Here is a 20479-nt window from a genome sequence, read left to right on the forward strand (position 1 = left end):
TAATGAAAGCAAATCCAGCTTCTCCAACCTGTCCTTGTAGCCAAGATTCCCCATCCCCGGAACCATTCTGGTAAATCTCCTCTGCACCCTGTCAAGGGGCCTTCACATCCTTCCTAAAGTGTGGTAACCAGAACTGGACGCAGTACTCCAGTTGTGGCCTAACCTATAAAGATTCAGCATAACTCCTCTACTTTTTCACTCAATACCTCTATTTATGAAGCCCATGATCCCATATGCTTTGCTAACCACTCTCTCAATATGTCCTGCCACATTTAGGGACCTATGCACATTAACTCCCAGGTCCCTCTGTCCCTGCACACTCTTCAAAACTATGCCATTAAGTGCATATTGCCTCTCCCTGTTCTTTCTGCCAAAGTGTAAACACAGCTGCTTCTGCCCGAACTAAACAGAGCACGCAAGACATTATAACCGGTAACTTTGAAATTGATGTTAATGCAAATGACTAAGTTTATCCATTTTTGGTCGATATAAGCCATTGTCCGTTTTAAACATGGACGTTTCTTATCTCAAAATATCTTTTGGAAGGGAACCACATATCCGCAGCATAACTAAGACCGCCTATTTCCACCTCCGTAACATTGCCCGTCTCCGCCCTTGCCTCAGCTCATCCGCTGCTGAAGCACTCATCCATGCCTTTGTTACCTGTAGACTTGACTATTCCGACGCACTCCTGGCCGGCCTCCCACGTTCTACCCTACGTAAACGTGAGGTCATCCAAAACACGGCTGCCCGTGTCCTAACTCACACCAAGTCCCGTTCACCCATCACCCCTGTGCTTGCTGACCTACATTGGCTCCCAGTTAAGCAACGCCTCAATTTCAAAATTCTCATCCTTGTTTTTAAATCCCTCCATGGCCTCGGCCCTCCCTATCTCTGTAACCTCCTCCAGCCCCACAACCCCCCCCCCCCCCCCCCCCGAGATATCTGCGCTCCTCTAATTCTGCCCTCTTGAGCATCCCTGATTATAATCGCTCCACCATTGGTGGCCGTGCCTTCTGTTGCCTAGGCCCTAAGCTCTGGAATTCTGTCTAAATCTCTCCGCCTCTCTTTCCTCCTTTAAGATACTCCTTAAAACCTACCCCTTTGACCAAGTTTTTGGTCACCTGCCCTAATTTCTCCTTATGTGGCTCGGTATCAAATGTTTTGTCTTATTACACTCCTGTGAAGCACCTTGGGATGCTTTACTAAGTTAAAGGCGCTATATAAATACAAGCTGTTGTTGTTGAAGCCCACTTTATGAGGCCCCACCAGCCGCCACTGTGCAGCTGCGGCATGCCGAATAGGGAAACGTACTGGTGGCTGAAAGGGTGAATGTAGAATTAACAAGCAGTTACAATATTAGGGCCTTATTTGAACAGGGGCTGAAGGTAGAGGACTCAGTGCCAGTGTTACAGCTATACTTATATGATTTGGGGTTTTTACCTCCCAACGACCATTAAGCTGCTTTGAAGTCACTAACAAATGACATCAAGGACCATGTGGCTAGCAATAGTATCAGTTTATACTTAGAGTAAGGGATTTTGTACCAAAGGAAGGAACTTGCATTTATATAGCGCCTTTCATGAGCTCAGGACGTCCCAAACCGCTTCACAGCCAATGAAGTAGTTCTGAAGTGTAGTCACTGTTGTAATGTAGGAAATGCGGCAGCCAATTTGCACACAGCAAGATCCCACAACCGGCATCGTGATAATGACCAGATAATCTGTTTTAGTGATATTGGTTGAGGGGTGAATATTGGCTAGGACGCCCCTGAAAGGCTTCAAACATTTAATACGAGCAGCCTGGCAAAGCAGAACACTGAAAGCTGCCCCTTGATGAGAGCCAGTTCATAATCTAAACCCAGTTTTTAAGATGTGAAGAAACAAGCAACAAGCCTCGAAACCAGAATTTGACAGGAGTCGAGGGGCTTTTAGATTTCATCAGCTTGGAGTCACTGGCGTGAGCGGTGGCGGGGACTGTATTCCTACCCCTGTAAAGCGCTTTTCTTGGAAGGTGCTATTTTGATATTTTTTGATATTTTTGTGCAGCTCATGCAGACTGCACTGGGTGTCCATCAGCTGCTACAGCAGAAGAGCCACAAGTGATCAGCACACTGTCACTGCTGAACTCGCCTCAGGTCTTCATCAATTCTCCCGGCTCCTTGAAGGAATTTAACACTGAAAATTGGGCCTCGAGATGAGCGCATTGCGTTAGTGACACCGTCACACACTGTGGGATGTACAGGGCTGTGACATAAAGCACGTCATCACACATTCGGCATGACGATGTCACCAATGCGATGCAGACAAATGCCAACATCTGATTTTCATAGACTGGGAGAAATGTTTTTTTTTTTTAAATGACAAACATTGGGAGAATTTTTTTTATTTTTTTATTTTTTTAAACCGCTCCACCAACCTGGTAAAATCCACAAATTTTTGGTAGAAATCAGTAAAAAAAAAAATGACTTTAAATGATCCCTAGCTGTCCAGGACAACACCTGAGGAATGTCCACTTAGACAAGGCATTGAAGGGCTGCCTTGGAGGCCCGTGGAGCCATATCTGAGCACAAGTCGGGGGCTTCGGAAGAGGAGGGAAGATTGTAGCAATGACACGTTGCTAAAGGAACTCCAGGAATAGCCCCAGTGTGTCTGGCTGAACTCCTTTGATACCACTGGGTTCGGAGAGGCTCTGCCTATGCCTCAAGCACACGCGATCTTACCTATATTATAATCGCAGTAACGGATGTTGGGAGAGATCTCCTCCACGCGCTGATGGTACAGCACTGCCTGCTCATCTGAAAATGCACTGGCTAACTTCTCGTAGATTGTCCTGTCAAAGACAAAGAAAAATTAGGGTCAAAATCTCCAAACGGCACACAGCCAGGCACTTTCACACTGGCAAACAGCTAGGCACATAAACTCGCAAGTATTTAAAATGGCCCCATTGTATTGGTGGGGGGTAACACACTGTCACTTGAGAGATTGTGCCATTACTACCCCCACTCCTGACACTGCTCACATCTTTCAACAACAACTTGCATTTATACAGCACCTTTAATGCAGTAAAAGGTCCCAAGACACTCCACAGGAGCGTAATCAGACAAAAATTGACACCGAGACACATTAGGTCGTTGTGGCCAAACGCTTGGTTAAAGAGAAAGAAGGTAAGAAAGAACTTGTATTTATATAGCGCCTTTTACCACCTCAGGCCATCCCAAAGCGCTTGCTTTACAGCCAATGAAGAGGTAGATTTTAAGCAGCCTCTTAAAGGAGGAGAGGGAGGTGGCGAAGCAGAGATATTTCAGGAGGGAATTCCAGAGCTTAGGGCCTAGACAGCTGAAGGCACGGCCACCAATGGTGGGGCGAAGGAAGCGGGGATGCACAGCCTATATATATGTATATAGTTCATTACATAGTCTACACAATTAGATTCCATTTTAGTCCAACTCAATGGTGTGTGTTATTTGTATTGTGCATTTAAACAGAGCAAGACAGAGTGAGCAAGACAAAAAACAAAAGTAACAAGCACCTTGGGGACAGTGAAGTGGTACAACACGGGTGTGCATGTCCAACACTCCACACGGAGAGCATCTGCTTTTCACCCCGTCCGTCATTGTTCAGAATCCCGTCCCTTGCTTAGGGAAGAGCAAGTGACGGGCGGCATTGGCCAAGGCTCTGCCCAATGGCCAGTGCTTCACCTTGTGGAGGTGGAGGAGCAGGTTGGTCAATCGCCCTCACCGCCAGGAATGACGTGTAGCAAGAGACAAAGAGAGGGGAAAAATACCGTTTCAAAATAGCCTGTCTTACTCAAACACAGTAATGCCCGGCCAAATCAACCTGTCGACGTCGACAGTGCCTATGTTCAGGCTGGTGCTGGTACAAAGACCGAGGAAAATAAGGCACTGCTCCCTTCCACATAAACTTCTGTAAAAGGTCATTCAAATACTTTGTTATGCCACTCCTCAGCAATCCCAATGCTTTTTATGAAGCATTCTGAAATAAATGTTCAGCTGACCAGAGTTTGAATCGTTGGAGCAAGTATCAATAAAAAGCTTGTACAGCAAACTTCGTGCTATCCGGCACCGACGGGACCGAGCTGTTGCCGTTCCCTCAAAACTGCCGGACAAACCAGTGCTAATGTTGAAACATACGGAGATTTTGAGCTCCGTATCTGGCAACAAACCCTGTTGCTTAGCTTCTAAACAGTCGTAGTACTCTCTCTAGCTTAGCAACAGCTTCAGTGAGACCTTGCAGAGCTTGACTGTTGAGAAAAAAGCAACGAAAAGAAAAAAAACATAATGAAACGGCTCCTGATTTTTGCCGGTGGCTCGAGCTTGCCGAACAGTTAGCCTCCGGATAACACAAAGTTTCCTGTACTTTAAAGCAAGCTTCATCCACAGATACAAGTATTTTTGATCATGGCCAGAATGTTTAGCAAGAAACGAGTACTCACAGCATTTCCATCACACCAGCACTCGTCTAACAACCTACCAGACCTTCAAATCCAACAACTGCAAATGAGAGCTACTGTCTGTGCTCTCCAAGGAAGGTGAGAAACAGACATTAAGCACTGTTGCCCTAGTAACATCCCAATTGTCCTCATCCCATTGCTCAGACAGAGAAGGTGCACACTAACTATTCCTCCATTCTCACATCAGATAGAGAAGGCATGCCCCAACCATTCCCAAGAATCCTCCGCCCTCCTGTTTTACAAAAAGCTCGGAAGGAAAAAGCCTCAAAACAATTACTACTAAAGACAACAGGTCTTTATCTCAGGCTGACATCAAATGGGATAAGTAGAGCTGTTCAGAACAGAGACTGCCCATGTCTTCCAGCAAACTATCTTCAGCAGTTTAATCAATGACCTTCCCTTTGTCAAAGTCCTGAGTGGAGCCGTTCACTGATGATTCCAGTGTTCAGCCTCATTCACAACTCCTCCAACAATGAGGCAGCCGATGCCAGTCTACAGATGGACCTGGGTAACAACTGGGCTTGGGCTGGCAAGTGCCGGGTAGTGACCATCTCAAACAAGAAAAATCCCAGCCACTTACCCAACCTTCAATGACACCACAATTGCCGAGTCCCCCCACCATCAACATCATGCAGGTCACCATTGACCAGAAAACTAATTGGACCAGCCATATCAACACTGCGGCTACAAGAGCAGGGAACAGGCTAGGTACTCTGCAATGAGTGGATACTGGCCTCTCAAAGTCCTCCACCAACTACAAGGCTTAAGACAGCATGGTACAATCGCAACAACTTAAGCAGCTCAACATCATTCAGGATAGTCGTTCACTTGATTGGCATACTGGCCAATGGACTCAATACCCACCCCTTCCATCACTGGAACACTCTGGCTGCAGTATGTACAATCTACAGGATGCACTGCAGCAACTTATTAAGCTTATACTTTCACAGCACCTCCTTGCCCTGCAACCTCCATCACCGAGGACAAGAAAAGCAATGACATGGGAAAACCCTCTCTCCAAATTATAGACAATTGTGACTCGAACATTTAACGCCATTCCTTCATTGCTGCTGGGTCAAAATCTTGGAATTCCCTACCTAACCCCATTGTGGGAATTTCATGAGCAAAAGGGCTGAAGTGATTCAAGGCAGCCTCCCATCATCACCTTCTATGGGGAGCTAGGGATGGGCAATAAATGCCAACCTTGCTAGTGTCGCCCACATCCCAAGAACGGAAAAAAGCCTCATACACCCATGACCCAAGGGAGTAAAACCATGGCAACATGCCGCAAACGGGGGAGTGGGCAGGTGTAGGAGACACAGAAGCGCACATTGAGAAGGCAGGGGTGAATATAAAGGAACACTAACGTAAAGAAGCAAATCACTCACTTGCATTTGTGCAAAGCCTCCATAGCACCTTTCCACTCCTGTAGCTCAAAACTCAGCATGCCTTTAAGATAGGCGGTGTAGGCCTGAAAGGAATGCAAAGCTATCAGCAGGAAAACACATCTGCTACGATACAAGAGGGAGCAGCAGAGCCACACTAATATTTTAGACGATCAAACTGAGTAACAAAGCAGAAGCAACCGATTTGCAGTGCTCACAGGTTAGGTGTTAATAGCCCGTCGGATCCCACCCTGTCTTCACACTCTGGAGTGATGGTCAGGATATAACTGCTGGTCATGGAGCTACACAGTACATAGAATCAACAGCACAGAAACAGACCATTCAGCACAACGGCTCTAGGTATGTGGTTATACTCCACACAAGCCTCCTCTTTCTCTACCCGTCTCACCATGCACCCATAACCCTCTAGTCCCTTCTCCCTCATCTGTGCATCAAGCCTTCCCCTTTGTCATGCCATTGGGAGAGCAGCGGACTGCAGACAGGTGATTTATTTCTCCACCTGCTGTTCTCCATAGTATGAACCACACCGGCAATAAACTGCCATCATTGTAGACCCACGTATACATGTTGTCAAGTTATATCCCCTTTTTAATTAAAGCAAATCAGAAGCAGGTCTATGTATTAATGACAGAGCTTGAGCAACGATAAAGGGACTGGCTTCCAAATGCAGAGGGTAAGAGAGAGTGACGCAGAGATCACAATCCCCAAATGGGATCAAAATCCCTTAAAATATAAAAGCACAATGAGATCCAAGGACTGCTCCCCTCCCCTCCAATGCGACAAGCTGCTAAGCCTTGTTTCCTCTGTGCAGGTTCCACACCACCCCATCCACCTATTTACCTGAGCTTCCAATTTTGTTTTTGCATCAACACGGTTGCTCTCGCACAGGCGCTCCAGCTCCTCTGCGTGCTTGACAGCTTTCCTGAGCCGAGAGAACAGGTGGAAGCGTTTGCGAGGTTCGGTGTTCGCTTCTTGTTTCAGCTGCATGGCGTAGCTCCACGCTCGCTCTGCGTCCATTAGAACCAGCAGCAAATACCTAAATACAGGAGGGGCAGGATTAGGCAAAGCACTGCGCATCTATCAATAGACTGAACATACTGCGAGGCCTCTGGTACCCGGCACCGCCAACATCTACAACACCCACCACTACTAATTAGTGGCTCATTCAGCTCTCAAAGCACCTCATATAATTCAGATAGCTGAGGAGTTTAAATGGGCAATTTGGGGCCATAAGGCACATGAACACTTCCTTCGCTCCACTCCCTTTGTCCCACCATTGGTGGCTGTGCTTTCAGCCGTTTAAGCTCCAAGCTCTGGAAATCCTTCCCTAAACCTCTCCGCCTCTATCTCCTCCTTTAAGACCCTCCGTAAAACCGACCTCTTCAGCCGCCCATGCTAAGATCTCCTTCTTCGGCTTGGTAGGGATTTTTGTCCGATCACGCTCCTCTGACGCGCTTTGGGCGTTTTCCTATTTTAAAGACGCTGTATAAATGCAAGTTGTTGTTGTTGAAAAAGGCGCAACTGGCAAGCGAATGATTCACTGTAAGCTGTGCCCCCACCATATTCTGGGGTCCATTACCTGGGGTCCATGTTCAGGGCTCAGATCGGGGGTACACTGGAGTGTCAGTGTTTGTGCCCTAATGAGACCTATTACCACCAGCACTTCATGCGTGCACAAGGTTTCTGTCCTTGTGGGTCACATAGCCGAGTCACGAGGGGCACATTTAAGTCCATACTTCTATTAATTTGCAGATATCTCAAAGCACTGATACCAACTGATCTTGGTGTTCTGATTTAAGATTTATCAAACAATGAGGCAACAGCACTGAGAATAGCCCTTTCAAAACTTCCAGGTCCCGGAAATTATAACAGGAGACCCAGCAAGCAAGAAATATAATCCTAAACGGGATTGTGTTGTCTGGGCTCGGAGATCTCCAGGAACATGTGGTCCTCGGGTCTCAGGCTGAACAACCTCTGCCCCAGTGTTGTTTTACTTAAAATGCTCTCTCCAGACAACACAATTCTGGAAGGACATAGCCTATACTATATTGTACTGCAGGTGCCTTTTACAGTTCAAAAGGATGTAATATGAGAATTCAATGTGCCCACCATTATACTTTACTGAAATCGGCGCTGGGAACTGTGGCTGCATTTCCTTGTTATTTCTTCAGTGGCCATCACATAGACACAAGGATATCTGCTGACCAATGTTCCCTATAAGCTGCGCTTTGTTCTGTGCGGCCGGTTTCTTTTAATGCGCGGTCCCTTTAAATTTCTGCGCATGCGCGGTATTTGCAGTGTGAAAGCCGGTGAGCGGCCTGCGCGGAACATTGCAGATTACTGCGCCATCGCACCTTAGCGGGAACATTGCTGCTGACTATTATACAGCAAGGTTGCCCAAACTGGAGCCCATGGACCATATCCAGCCTTCAAGCTCTGGTAAACTGACACACGGGTTTTATTTGCAGACTCTTGCGTTCTGTGAGCCCGGAGGTTTGGAAAGGGCCTTTTTTTAGCGCCGCTGCCTCACTGATGGATAAACATCAAGCTCCATCAGCATCATAACTTGAGGTATCTGCAAGTTAACAGGGACAGGGCAGCGCAGATTTATACTTTATTAAAGTTCATCAACTGAAACGTTAACTCTGTATTTTTCTCTCTCCACAGATGCTGCCTGACCTGCTTAGTGTTTTTCTGTTTTTATTTTGAAGTTTATATGCGGCTTCCAAGGCTCCATAGCACACGCCCAAGCGACCCACAAAGACATAACCCTCGGACTCTCCTGCTGTGCAGGTGGGATTTGAACTTGCACCGGTGGGTTGCTAGTCTGGTACCATAACCACTAGGTTACTGTACCCATTTGTGTTTGAAATAAATCAAGGTTTACTAAAGAGGAATTTTGTCTGGGTAAATACTGGGAATGATTTTTGATCCATTTTATTTGGGACAATTGGTTTGTTTACTGGTTGTTGTGCAGCAGACACAGTGGAGATGCACAGGCCACAGAGTTAAGTACCAGGAATGACAACTCATGCTAGGAGTCCCAGCCACTGTCTCCAGGAATGAAGAGGTGGTTCAAGCAGAATGACTGTTCTGCCACCTTGTACCTAGCAGCAGCATCAAGCACTCTAGCACAGCACAGCTACAATGCAGCGTTCTCCATACAGTTCTCTGTACAGCATCAAGCACCCTAGACTCTTTTACAGTGCAGCATAGCATAGTTCAGATACACTGCAACCCTATACAGCAGCAAGCACTCCCTCGCTCTGGTACAGCGCAGATCAAGTACCATAAATCGGGAATTTTTCAATCAAATACATTTCACTACATTGTGCTTTTTAATTCAAATGAATCTTTGCAGAAGTACTGGCAAACTATTCATTCAGCTCCATTTTGTTACAAAAAGTCACTCATTCTCCGCAGAGTTTGTTTCTCTTCCAATCTACCTGACCACGCTGGGCATATTTGTGCCACATGAAGATCAAGTGTTGACCAAGAATGAGACTGGAAGCATTTGAAGTCATTTCACCGAGAACCATCAACAGTAAAAGCTGTGTGGGTAAAGGACCCCTCCAGCCCTGGATAGACTCTAGACCACTATCAGTACACAGCCCAAAGGGCAATGCAAATGAAAATCAGGACGGCAGTATAATTTCCAGTTTCCTACCTGTTGTCTGACAGAATCTCCGCTGTGACCTTCTTGCCCGTGAACTTGTGTCTGTTTCCCATTTTAAAGCCAAGCGCCTTCCTGAGACGGCGGAGTCTGCGCGAACAGTAACCCCTACAGCCAACCAAGGAGAGAGTTAGTGACGATGCAGCCAATGCTGGTCCATCTCCAACACAAATCAATAGAGGTACAGGAGCTGCAGCCAAGCAGCCACTACAACACTAACTCACCTGTGTACACACTCAACCCGCCCACAAGGGAGAATAACCACAGCAACTCCCAGGCGAAGAGGGGGAGAATAACTTCACCAGCATAGTATCATACAGCATAGGAGGCCATTCGGCCCATCACGTCTGTGCAAGCTCTTTGATAGAGCGATCCAATTAGTCCCATTCCCCTGCTCTTTCCTATAGCCCTGCAAATTTCTCCTTGAGATTTAGTTATTTTTGACTCTAGCCCATCTTTCCCATCTCTCAAAACTCAACTGTAAGCAAGAAAAACAAAGATTCACATGAGCAGGATTGTTGACATGTTAATGATATAGTCCAAATTTTAAAAAGGCACCCAATGATCACGGTTTGTTCTCCAACAGTTCCCAGACTTGTGAGGACTTCCTTCTTGCCCAAAGTCTAAAACGCAGAGTGAGAGAGACAGGAATGCACGTGGGAACGTACAAAGAACTGTACGCACACCCACGAACAAGGATCAAGCATGCGAGACGAACAAGAATCAAGCATGCGAGAGGAAGAACAGAGCAAGGGTTTGCACACGGTGAAGGGGAAGCACGGCGCAAACCAAAAGCACAGGTGAACCAAAGGAGAAAGCAGGGGGTTCTCAGAGGGAGGGGGAAGCAGAAGAGGCTTGCAGTCTTCACTGTAAAGGAAACTCCAGGCTGGGACTCTCAATCCTGGTTTAAAACAGCTGCTTAAGTCACACCCATAAAAGTCTCACGAAATGTTCATTTGCTCAGAGCTGCAGAGCACACGAACAGGAGGCGGCCATTCAGCCCCTCGAGCCAGTGCTGCCATTCGGTTAGATCATGGCGGATCTGTACCTCAACTCCATTTACCCACCTTTGATCCGTATCCCTCGATACCTTTACCAGCTTTTGAATAAAAGATTTTGGTTTACTGGGGAGGAATCAATCAATGACCATCCTCAGGCCCAAAAGGGTAGTGCAAGAGTGGGGCTACTGGTTTTATTTTAAAATGGCCTGTAAAAGTTCAGCTGTCAAACACACAAGCAGGAAAATAAAGACCAACTGAAACGCAGACCCTGCAAATAACAGCACTTTCCATTACACTCCCTGGCTTGAGCGCATTTTTGGGCTGCCTATCAAATTGAGTGAATTACAGGAAACTTTCTTTTATCCGGCACCGACGTGGTGCCGGTTCATCAAAAATTCCGGATAACCGAACGCTATAGTAAAAGATAGGGAGAGCTGACAGCTCCGTATAAAGCAACAAACCCTGTAACTGTAGAACAATGGCCACAAGTTCCAAGCGTCTCTGTAGCTTAGCAACAGCTGCAGCCACACCCTTGCACAGCAACAGATAGAAGGCGGCAAATACCATATGAAGTAAAACCTACTCCTGAATTTTGCCGGTTAACCGAGATTTCCGGTTATTTAGGTGTCGGTAAATCGAAAGTTTCCTGTAACAAGGTCCTGAACTTATTCACAGAATCACAGAAACCCCACAGTGCAGATAGAGGCCATTTCGGCCCATCGAGCCTGCACCGACACATATCCCACCCAATCCCCATAACCCCTACACCAACACATATCCCACCCTATCCCCGTAAACCCAAGTATTTAATCCCCCTAACACTAAGGGTCAATTTATCATGGCCAATCAACCTAACCCGCACATCTTTGGACTGTGGGAGGAAACCGGAGCACCCGGAGGAAACCCACGCAAACACGGGGAGAATGTGCAAACTCCACACAGACAGTCACCCGAGGCCGGATTCGAACCCGGGTCCCTGGCGCTGTGAGGCAACAGTGCTAACCACTATGCCACCGTGCTGCCCTATTCTGTGACTTATTTGTTTATTGGAAGGAGAAAGATATATAGCACGTCGGTTTCAGTGGGAAGGTACAAACTTGTGCCGGGAATAATACATGGCAAGTTCCCAATCTCAACGATGCCATTTGGGAAAGGGTGCAGGGGGAAACCCCACTACTTGGGAGGAGGGGAATACAGGCACCTCACACCTAGCAAATGTTGGGCTGGGTATTTTCTTGCGGAGGACAAAATCAAGGGCAGGCCACCCTGTGCCACTCTCCTTTATCCCAGCAACTAGTTATCAAACTAGTAAGAGAACATGAATCGGGTTACTCTGTAAACGCCTCACTCTGCAGGACAATGCAGTGTTACTCTGTAAACGCCTCACTCTGCAGGACAATGCAGTGTGGGCACTGGAGACTGCGGGAGAGGGGGGGGGGGGCGGCGGGGTGTATAAAAAATACAGTATTTCTCTATGCCATTTGCACCCTGTGGGAAAATGGGGCAAGATTTTCATACAATTTGACTTTTAGATCCCCAGTTTGCAAATCGGTCATCTGTATAAAACTGTACACTGCCCAAACCTGTAGAACGTAATCCCAATCAACAAAATACAAGAGCCAGCAGGCTGTGGGTGGAAGTCCTGAGGCACAGAATTGCATGTCAGCCGACAGTGAGGAAGATCACAAGTGATTCCTGGGTTCCTTCAGGAATACTCCAATAATCTATATAGGCCATTGCAACCCTTTGATTAGATGCCAGCCTGTAACTCACTCCAGGCTGTTATTCTGTAAATAACCCAATGAATCCCTTGATTAGATTCCAGTTTGTGACTCACTCCCAGGTAGCTGTTGCTCACTGTGACAAGATATTATGCTGTTACAGGAAACTTTCGATTAACCGACCACTAAATAACCGGAACGTTCTATCCACCGGCAAAATTCAGGAGTCGGTTCAGATAACTTTTTTTTACTTTTAGTTACTTTTTTTACTCCATTTGTGGCTGTGCAAGGGTGTAGCTGAACCTGTTGCTAAGCTACAGAGACGCTTGCAACTTGTGCCGATTGTTTTGAAGCTGAACAGGGTTTGTTGCTTTATAAGGAGCTCTGAGCTCCGTATCTTTTACTATAGCGTTCGGTTATCCGGCATTGTTGATGGACCGGCACCAGGTCGGTCCCGTCCGTGCCGGATACCAGAAAGTTTCCTGTACCATGATTAATTATAGAATCATAAAAATTTACGCCGCTGAGAGGCGCCATTCGGCCCATTGTGTCTGTAACGGCTGACAAAGAGCTCTCCAGCCTAATCCCACTTTCCAGCTCTTGGTCCGTAGCCTTGTAGGTTACGGCACTTCAGGTGCATATCCAAGTGCTTTTTAAATACAATGAAAGTTTCTTCCTCTACCATCCTTTCAGGCAGTGAGTACCAGGCCCCCACCACCCTCTGGGTGAAAAGATTTCTCAACTCCCCTCTAATCCTTCTACCAATGACTTTAAATCTCTGCCCCCTGGGTATTGACCTCTCTGCTAAGGGAAATAGGTCCTTCCTATCCACTCTATCCAGGCCCCTCATACACGTGGATGTTGTTGAAGGAAAGTCCGTGACAGGCCTGAAAGAAATCTAAACCTTTATAAAACTTTTCCAGGAGCTCTACATTGTCTATTTTGGTGCTGTTAAAGGACGGCGCACCAGCTGAGCAAGCGCCCCTCACCACCCTGCAACTTGATCTTTAAAATTGCACCTTTGCGCAGGTTAGACAGTCTGACTAAGGGAAATAAATTACGTAGCAGTGCAATAGATAAGCTTTTCAATAATCAAGAAATGAAGCAACTTTATACACTGGCTAATGCAGTAACTAAGACCTTCCCCCAGTGATCCGTGGTCAAAGGGTACAGCACACAGCGGAAACTTAACTGCTCCTGGCGCACAGTGCCACCAGTGAATTCTTCAAGCCCTGCTGCAGTTGACTGAGCTACACCCACCCTCTCGCACCTTTGTCTGACACCATGTTTGAAACGTGCAAGCTTACCAGCGCCAAGTTGACACATAGACAGCACGCACCAACAGACTATCGCCACCGACCTGTATCTCTGGTAGTCTTCATGTCGTAGGCCGTGTTGTTGCTGAGAGTCCTTGATGATCTGCAGGACTAGAATTCATACATTGAGGAAAACAGGGTGTGAATAAGTGCGTAGCTGCTTCACACTGAAGGCAGTGAGATGAGGAAAGTAATCAAGCACTGAGCAACGCAGGGCAGGGAGGGACTCTGGTTCGAATCCCATTATGCCCCCAGTTACCCGATCTTGCGGTGGCAGCTGTGCAGGAGCCTACAATTGAGGGAGAGGGAGAAACAGATAGACAGGGCTCTCCTTCCTGCTCACAACTGATTTGCCAAGCGCTGCGCCTACTGAGAGGTCAGAACCATTTCCAGCTACCAAACTCATCAATCTGGTTGAGACCCAATATACTGCGCCTGCAGCTTTTTGGCTGTTCCAACTTCGGAGTGAGACTGGGGCATGGCAGAGCACCAGTTTTGCTAATCCAGATTTCTCCCATTCTTTGTTCTTGCAATAAACAACATTGTACTTCCCGTGAGTCTTGCCTGCTCTGAGCCAGACAGATCAGGTTGCCCTGAGCTAGCCCAGTAAACCAAATAGGGGAATCCAGTAACAGAAGAGTACATGTCTGCGTAGCACAGGTATTAAAAACATAAGAAATACGAGGAGTCGGCCATTTGGCCTCTCGAGCCTGCTCCGCCATTCAATAGGAACATGTCTGATCTTCTACCTCATCTCCACTATCCCCATATCCCTTGATTCCCTTAATATCCAAAAATCTATCGCTCTCTGTCTTGAATATACTCAATGACTGAGCCTCCACAGCCCTCTGGGGTAGAGAATTCCAAAGATTCACCACCCTCCGAGTGAAGACATTTCTCATCGCTGGCCTAAATGGCCGACCCCTTATTCTGAGACTGTGACCCCTGGTTCCAGACTCCCCAGCCAGGGGAAACATCCTCCCTGCATCTACCCTGTCAAGCCCTGTAAGAATTTTGTATCTTTCAATGAGATTGCCTCTCATTCTAAACTCTAGAGAATATAGGCCTAGTCTACTCACTCTCTCCTCATAGGACAATCTCCCCATCCCAGGAACCAGTCTGGTGAACCTTCGTTGCACTCCCTCTATGGCAAGTATATCCTTCCTTCGGTAAGGAGACCAAAACTGTACACAATACTCCAGGTGTGGTCTCACCAGGGCCCTATATAACTGCAGCAAGACGTCTTTACTCTTAAACTCAAATCCTCTTGCAATAAAGGCCAACATACCATTTGCTTTCCTAATTGCTTGCTGTACCTGCATGTTAACTTTCAGTGATACGTGTACAAGGACACCCAGGTCCCTCTGAACACCAACATTTCCCAATCTCTCATCATTTAAAAAATACGATTCTTTTCTATTTTTCCTACCAAAGTGGATAACTTCACATTTCTCCACATTATATTCCATTTGCATTGTTCTTGCCCACTCACTTAGCCTGTCTATATCCCCTTGAAGCCTCCTTGCATCCTCCTCACAACTTACATTCCCACCCAGCTTTGTATTAAACTGCACAGTCTTTATACTTCAGAACCGGCAGTCACCAAATCAGTTCATCGCCTTCGACACTTCTCACCGAAAGACTTGCATTTTTATAGCACCTTTCACGACCACCGGATGTCCCAAAATGCTTTACAGCCAATGAAGTACTTTTTGCAGTGTTGTCACTGTTGTAATGTGGGAAACGAGGCAGCCAATTTGCGCACAGCAAGCTCCCACAAACAGCAATACTCTGTGATGTTGATTGAAACATAATAATTGTGTCTTCTTGTAACTGTCTTAGGTCAGCGGACACAAGGTAAAAGAGGGGGTTCAGGTCAGGAAGGAGTTAATGGCCTGGGCTGGAGGGAGTAGTCACACCACGGTCTGAACTGGAAGGGCAATTTTAATGAGGTTGCAGCCTCGTCACCTGTCTGTACAGTTTACCTGTCAGTGAGTCCTGGTGCACAGGGGAACCTTTTTTTAAAAAATTCATTGATGGGATGTGGACGTCGCTGGCTAGGCCTGCATTTAGTGCCCATCCCTAATTGCCCTTGAGAAGATGGTGGTGAACCGCCTTCTTGAACCGCTGCAGTCCATATGGTGTAGATACACCCACAATGCTGTTAGGAAGGGAGTTCCAGGATTTTGGCCCAGCGACAGTGAAGGAACGGCGATACAGGTCCAAGTCAGGATGGTTTGTGGCTTGGAGGGGAACTTGTAGGTGGTGATGTTCCCATGCGTCTGCTGCCCTTGTCCTTCTAAGTGGTAGAGGTCGCGGGTTTGGAAGGTGCTGTTAAAGGAGCTTTGGCGAGTTGCTGCAGTGCATCTTGTAGATGGTACACACTGCAGCCACAGTGCGCCGGTGGTGGAGGGAGTGAATGTTGAAGGTGGTGGATGGAGTGCCAATCAAGTGGGCTGCTTTATCCTGAATGGTGTCGAGCTTCTTGAGTGTTGTTGGAGCTGCACTCATCCAGGCAAGTGGAGAGTATTCCATCACACTCCTGACTTGTGCCTTGTAGATGGTGGAAAGGCTTTGGGGAGTCAGGAGGTGAGACACTCGCCACAGAATTCCCAGCCTTTGGCCTGCTCTTGTAGCCACAGTATTTATATGGCTGGTCCAGTTCAGTTTCTGATCAATGGTAACCCCCAGGATGTTGATAGTGGGGGATTCAGCGATGGTAATGCCATTGAATGTCAAGGGGAGATGGTTAGAGTCTCGCTTGTTGGAGATGGTCATTGCCTGGCACTTGTGTGGTGTGAATGTTACTTGCCACTTGTCAGCCCAAATCTGAATGTTGTCCAGGTCTTGCTGCATATGGACACGGACTGTGTCAGTATCTGACGAGTCTCGAATGGTGAACAGTGTGCAATCATCAGCGAACATCCCCACTTCTGACCTTATGATGGAGGGAAGGTCATTGATGAAACAGCTGAAGATGGTTGGGCCTAGGACACGGCCCTGAGGAACTCCTGCAGTGATGTCATGTGATTGAGATGAATGACCTCCAACAACCACAGCCAACTTCCTTTGTGCTAGGTATGATTCCAACCAATGGAGAGTTTTCCCCTTGATTCCCACCAATGGAGAGTTTTCCCCTTGATTCCCATTGACTTCAGTTTTGCTAGGGCTCCTTGATGCCACACTCGGTCAAATGCTGCCTTGATGTCAAGGGCAGTCACTCTCGCCTCACCTCTTGAGGTCAGCTCTTTTGTCCATGTTTGAACCAAGGCTGTAATGAGGTCAGGAGCTGAGTGGCCCTGGCGGAACCCAAACTGGGCGTCGGTTAGCAGGTTATTGCTGAGTAAGTGCCACTTGATAGCACTGTCGATGACACCTTCCATCACTTTGCTGATGATTGAGAGTAGACTGATGGGACGGTAATTGGCCGAGTCGGATTTGTCCTGCTTTTTGTAGACAGGACATACTTGGGCAATTTTCCACATTGCCGGGTAGATGCCAGTGTTGTAGCTGTACTGGAACAGCTTGGCTAGGGGCGCAGCTAGTTTTGGAGCACAAGTCTTCAGTACTATTGCCGGAATGTTGTCAGGGCCCATAGCCTTTGCAGTATCCAGTGTCTTCAGCCGTTTCTTGACATCACGTGGAGTGAATTGAATGGGCTGAAGACTGGCATCTGTGATGCTGGGGACCTCGGGAGGAGGCCGAGATGGATCATCCACTCGGCACTTCTGGCTGAAGATAGTTGCAAATGCTTCAGCCTTGTCATTTGCACTCACGTGCTGGGCTCTGCAAGATATGTGGGCAAAGAATACTGGGAGGCTGTGGAGTTGGAAAGTTAGATGAAATGGGGCACGGCCTGGAGCAGGAGAACGCACAAGTGTGCCAGAGGCTGAAATGGCGAGGGCACACTGTGCAGGAACATAAGCAGGGTATGGGAAACAAAGGTTGCAGGAAGGGAGGTTTTCATGATGCTGCCTTCTACTGCGCTGGAGGGACAGTGGGGTACTGATGCAATTTAAAGAGGCACACAAGCTCAGTGTCAGGTTTCTGTGAATGTTCTGATGAAAGGTCACCGACCTGAAACACTAACTCTGTTTCTCTCTCCACAGATGCTGTCTGATCTGCTGAGTGTTTCCAGCATTTTCTGTTTTTGTGAAAAACTTTTGTTTTCCGTTCAGGCTGTCACATCTACAGGGCAAGCAGCAGTTGCGTTTTACTTGCCCAGCACAAGTTTTGCTCATAATTTCTTACAAGTTGCTAACTGTGCTTAGCAAAGATGAATCATAAAGTGGAAATCTTCCACATAGTATTAAAAGTGCCCCTCTGCCACAAACCTCCCACTGATATATGAACAGCGGCAAACTAACTTTATTATAATCGATAAGCCCAGACAGAAAACCAATTGTCTCAAGAAACAGATCAGTTGCAGAGGTGCAGGTGAATGATCCAGAAATCTGCACATTTCAACATCAGTGAATGATTATGAGCGACATCAGATGGTTTAACGACAGATAGTTGGGAGTTCAGAGGCTGTAACTTGAGGGTCAGATTGACTTCACTAAGTAAAAGAGCATAACTTGCAGCACTACCAAGTTAACAATAAATGGGAGCTTTAATCGATCAAAGTGACCCAAGATTAATATAACTGAAAGTGGATGAAATGTGATGACAACACGGTCTTCTGTGATAGTAGATTGGCGGTTAGGCTCAGATCAGCCATGATCTTATTGAATGGCGGAGCAGCCTCGAGGGGCCGATTGGCCTACTCCTGCTCCTATTTCTTATGTTCTTATGTTAAAGACACGGGCTGCTCGCTGCAGGATGTTCGGCTGGGAAGGATGGTCTACAACAAATGGCAAATGCTAAAAGGAAGAAAAATGCGAGCTCCTGGTCACAAGTGGGCCCCACAGCTCACAGCTCCGGGCGGGCCCCACAGCTCACGCCGGGCCCCACAGCTCACAGCTCCGGGCGGGCCCCACAGCTCCGGCCGGGCCCCACAGCTCACAGCTCCGGCCGGGCCCCACAGCTCACAGCTCCGGCCGGGCCTCACAGCTCCGGCCGGGCCCCACAACTCATAGCTCCGGCCGGGCGCCCCACAACTCATAGCTCCGGCCGGGCCCCCCCGCCCACCCCGGGGCTCACCGCCTCCCCACACCCACAGGCCCACCCGTCTGCCCCCTTCACAGCCGGTTTCAGACTCCACTTCCCCCGGGGCCCCGGGCCTCCCACCCACACCCGGGACTGACACGTAATCCTTCTGCCCAGAGCCGCGCCGCTCCCACTGGCTAACTCGCTGGCGGCCCCGGGCTCGCTCAGCAAAGGATACTTTCCAGGTTGAGGGTGGCCCCCAGCTTCGCCGCTCGGTTCTCCTTATCTTCTCCCGCATCCTCCCGAATTGCTGCCATAATACCGAGAACACCGACTGGTCGCGGGCACGCCGGGATACTGGAGGAACCGAGAACACCCGCTGGTCGCGCGGCACGCCGGGATACTGGAGGGACCGAGAACTCCGACTGGTCGCGGGCACGCCGGGATACTGGAGGAACAGAGAACTCCGACTGGTCGCGGGACACGCTGGGATACTGGAGGAACAGAGAACTCCGACTGGTCGCGGGACACGCTGGGATACTGGAGGGACGATAGCAAAATACTGCAGATGCTGGAAATCCGAAATAACAACAGAAAATGCTGGAAAAACTCAGCAGGTCAGGCAACATCCGTGGAGAGAAATTTGAGTTGACGTTTTGGGTCAAAACCCTTCTTCAAAACTGGAAAGAAAATAAAATAGATCGAAGGCAGGGCTGCGATCGAACAAAAGAAGTAAAAAAGACAATAAAAGGTACTCGAAACCAGACGAGATGGTAATAGGCCCGTGGAGACAAAAGGCAGCTGAGATTAGGTGTGAAGTGTACTGGCAGGATAAGAGACAGCTGCCAGGTGGGAGAGAGAAACAAAAGGAAAAGGGGGGGGGGGGGTGGAAAGGAAGACCCAAAACAAAGGGATGGAAAAAATTATAAGTAAAAAAGTAATAGGGGCCAAGGTTATGATCTGAAATTGTTGAACTCGATATTGAGTCCGGAAGGCTGCAAAGTGCCTAATCGGAAGATGAGGTGCTGTTCCTCGAGTTTACGTTGAGCTTCCGTGGAACAATACAAGAGGCCTAGGACGGTGAGGTCCGAGTGGGAATGGAGCAGTGAATTAAAGTGAAAGGCGACCGGAAGCTCGGGGTCATCCTTACGGACTGAACGGAGGTGTTCCGCAAAGCGGTCACCCAATCTGCGTTTGGTCTCCCCAATGTAGAGGAGAGCTCAGCTTTTCAGGATTGTTCTCCAGTCTCAAGGTATTAAACATTAACCTCCTGTGTCTTGTTTTACACACTTTGTGTAAAACTAATAAATTGCAGGACAACGGACTCTTTTATTAAGCATTAGGTCTGATCTTACTCATAGCAGCACAGTGGGGAAAAGCCTGGCATTAGGACCCCTAGCCTGGATCTTCCAAACAATAGTAATCCTTACAGATGCCTGCAGGCCAATGATAAATCAATATGCAAATGTTACATTCCCTTTTAAAAGAAACCTGTTATGCATTACTTTTAAACCTTTCTGCTACATAATGTTCTCGGTAGCATAAACATATAAGTAAACTCAGTATTTAACTAGCACTGAAAACATCTCAACGTTTCAATAACGATATAGTTTTTTTTAGGGCAGCGATCCGCCTACACCCTTTGACAGTTCACAAGTCAAGGATAACTCTAGGCTTGACCTCTCGTCCCGACCTTGTGTGGTATGAAACTGAGCATGCTCCTGAATCGGTCAACAATTCAGGTTCCGGTTTAGGTTCAGGTAAGTATGATGTGTTTTGTGTATTGCTCTGTTCATCACAC

At 47.6% G+C, this 20479-nt stretch overlaps 1 protein-coding gene across 1 annotated transcript; it reads right to left on the bottom strand.

Moving 5' to 3' along the window:
- Positions 1-2687: 2687 nt before the first annotated feature.
- LOC147080395 (signal recognition particle subunit SRP68-like) lies at positions 2688-19179 on the bottom strand. The gene is made up of 6 exons (XM_085981194.1): positions 18917-19179; positions 13635-13701; positions 9547-9660; positions 6720-6915; positions 5862-5944; positions 2688-2832 (listed from the first exon to the last, which is right to left on the bottom strand). Exons 1-6 carry the CDS (start codon positions 18993-18995, stop codon positions 2703-2705), a joined length of 669 nt encoding a protein of 222 aa, XP_085837320.1. The 5' UTR covers positions 18996-19179; the 3' UTR covers positions 2688-2702.
- Positions 19180-20479: the final 1300 nt, after the last annotated feature.

The sequence above is a fragment of the Somniosus microcephalus genome, unplaced genomic scaffold (assembly GCF_052327205.1).
Source record: "Somniosus microcephalus isolate GS21.2 unplaced genomic scaffold, FLI_Smic_1.0 scaffold1632, whole genome shotgun sequence".
NCBI lineage: Eukaryota > Metazoa > Chordata > Chondrichthyes > Squaliformes > Somniosidae > Somniosus > Somniosus microcephalus.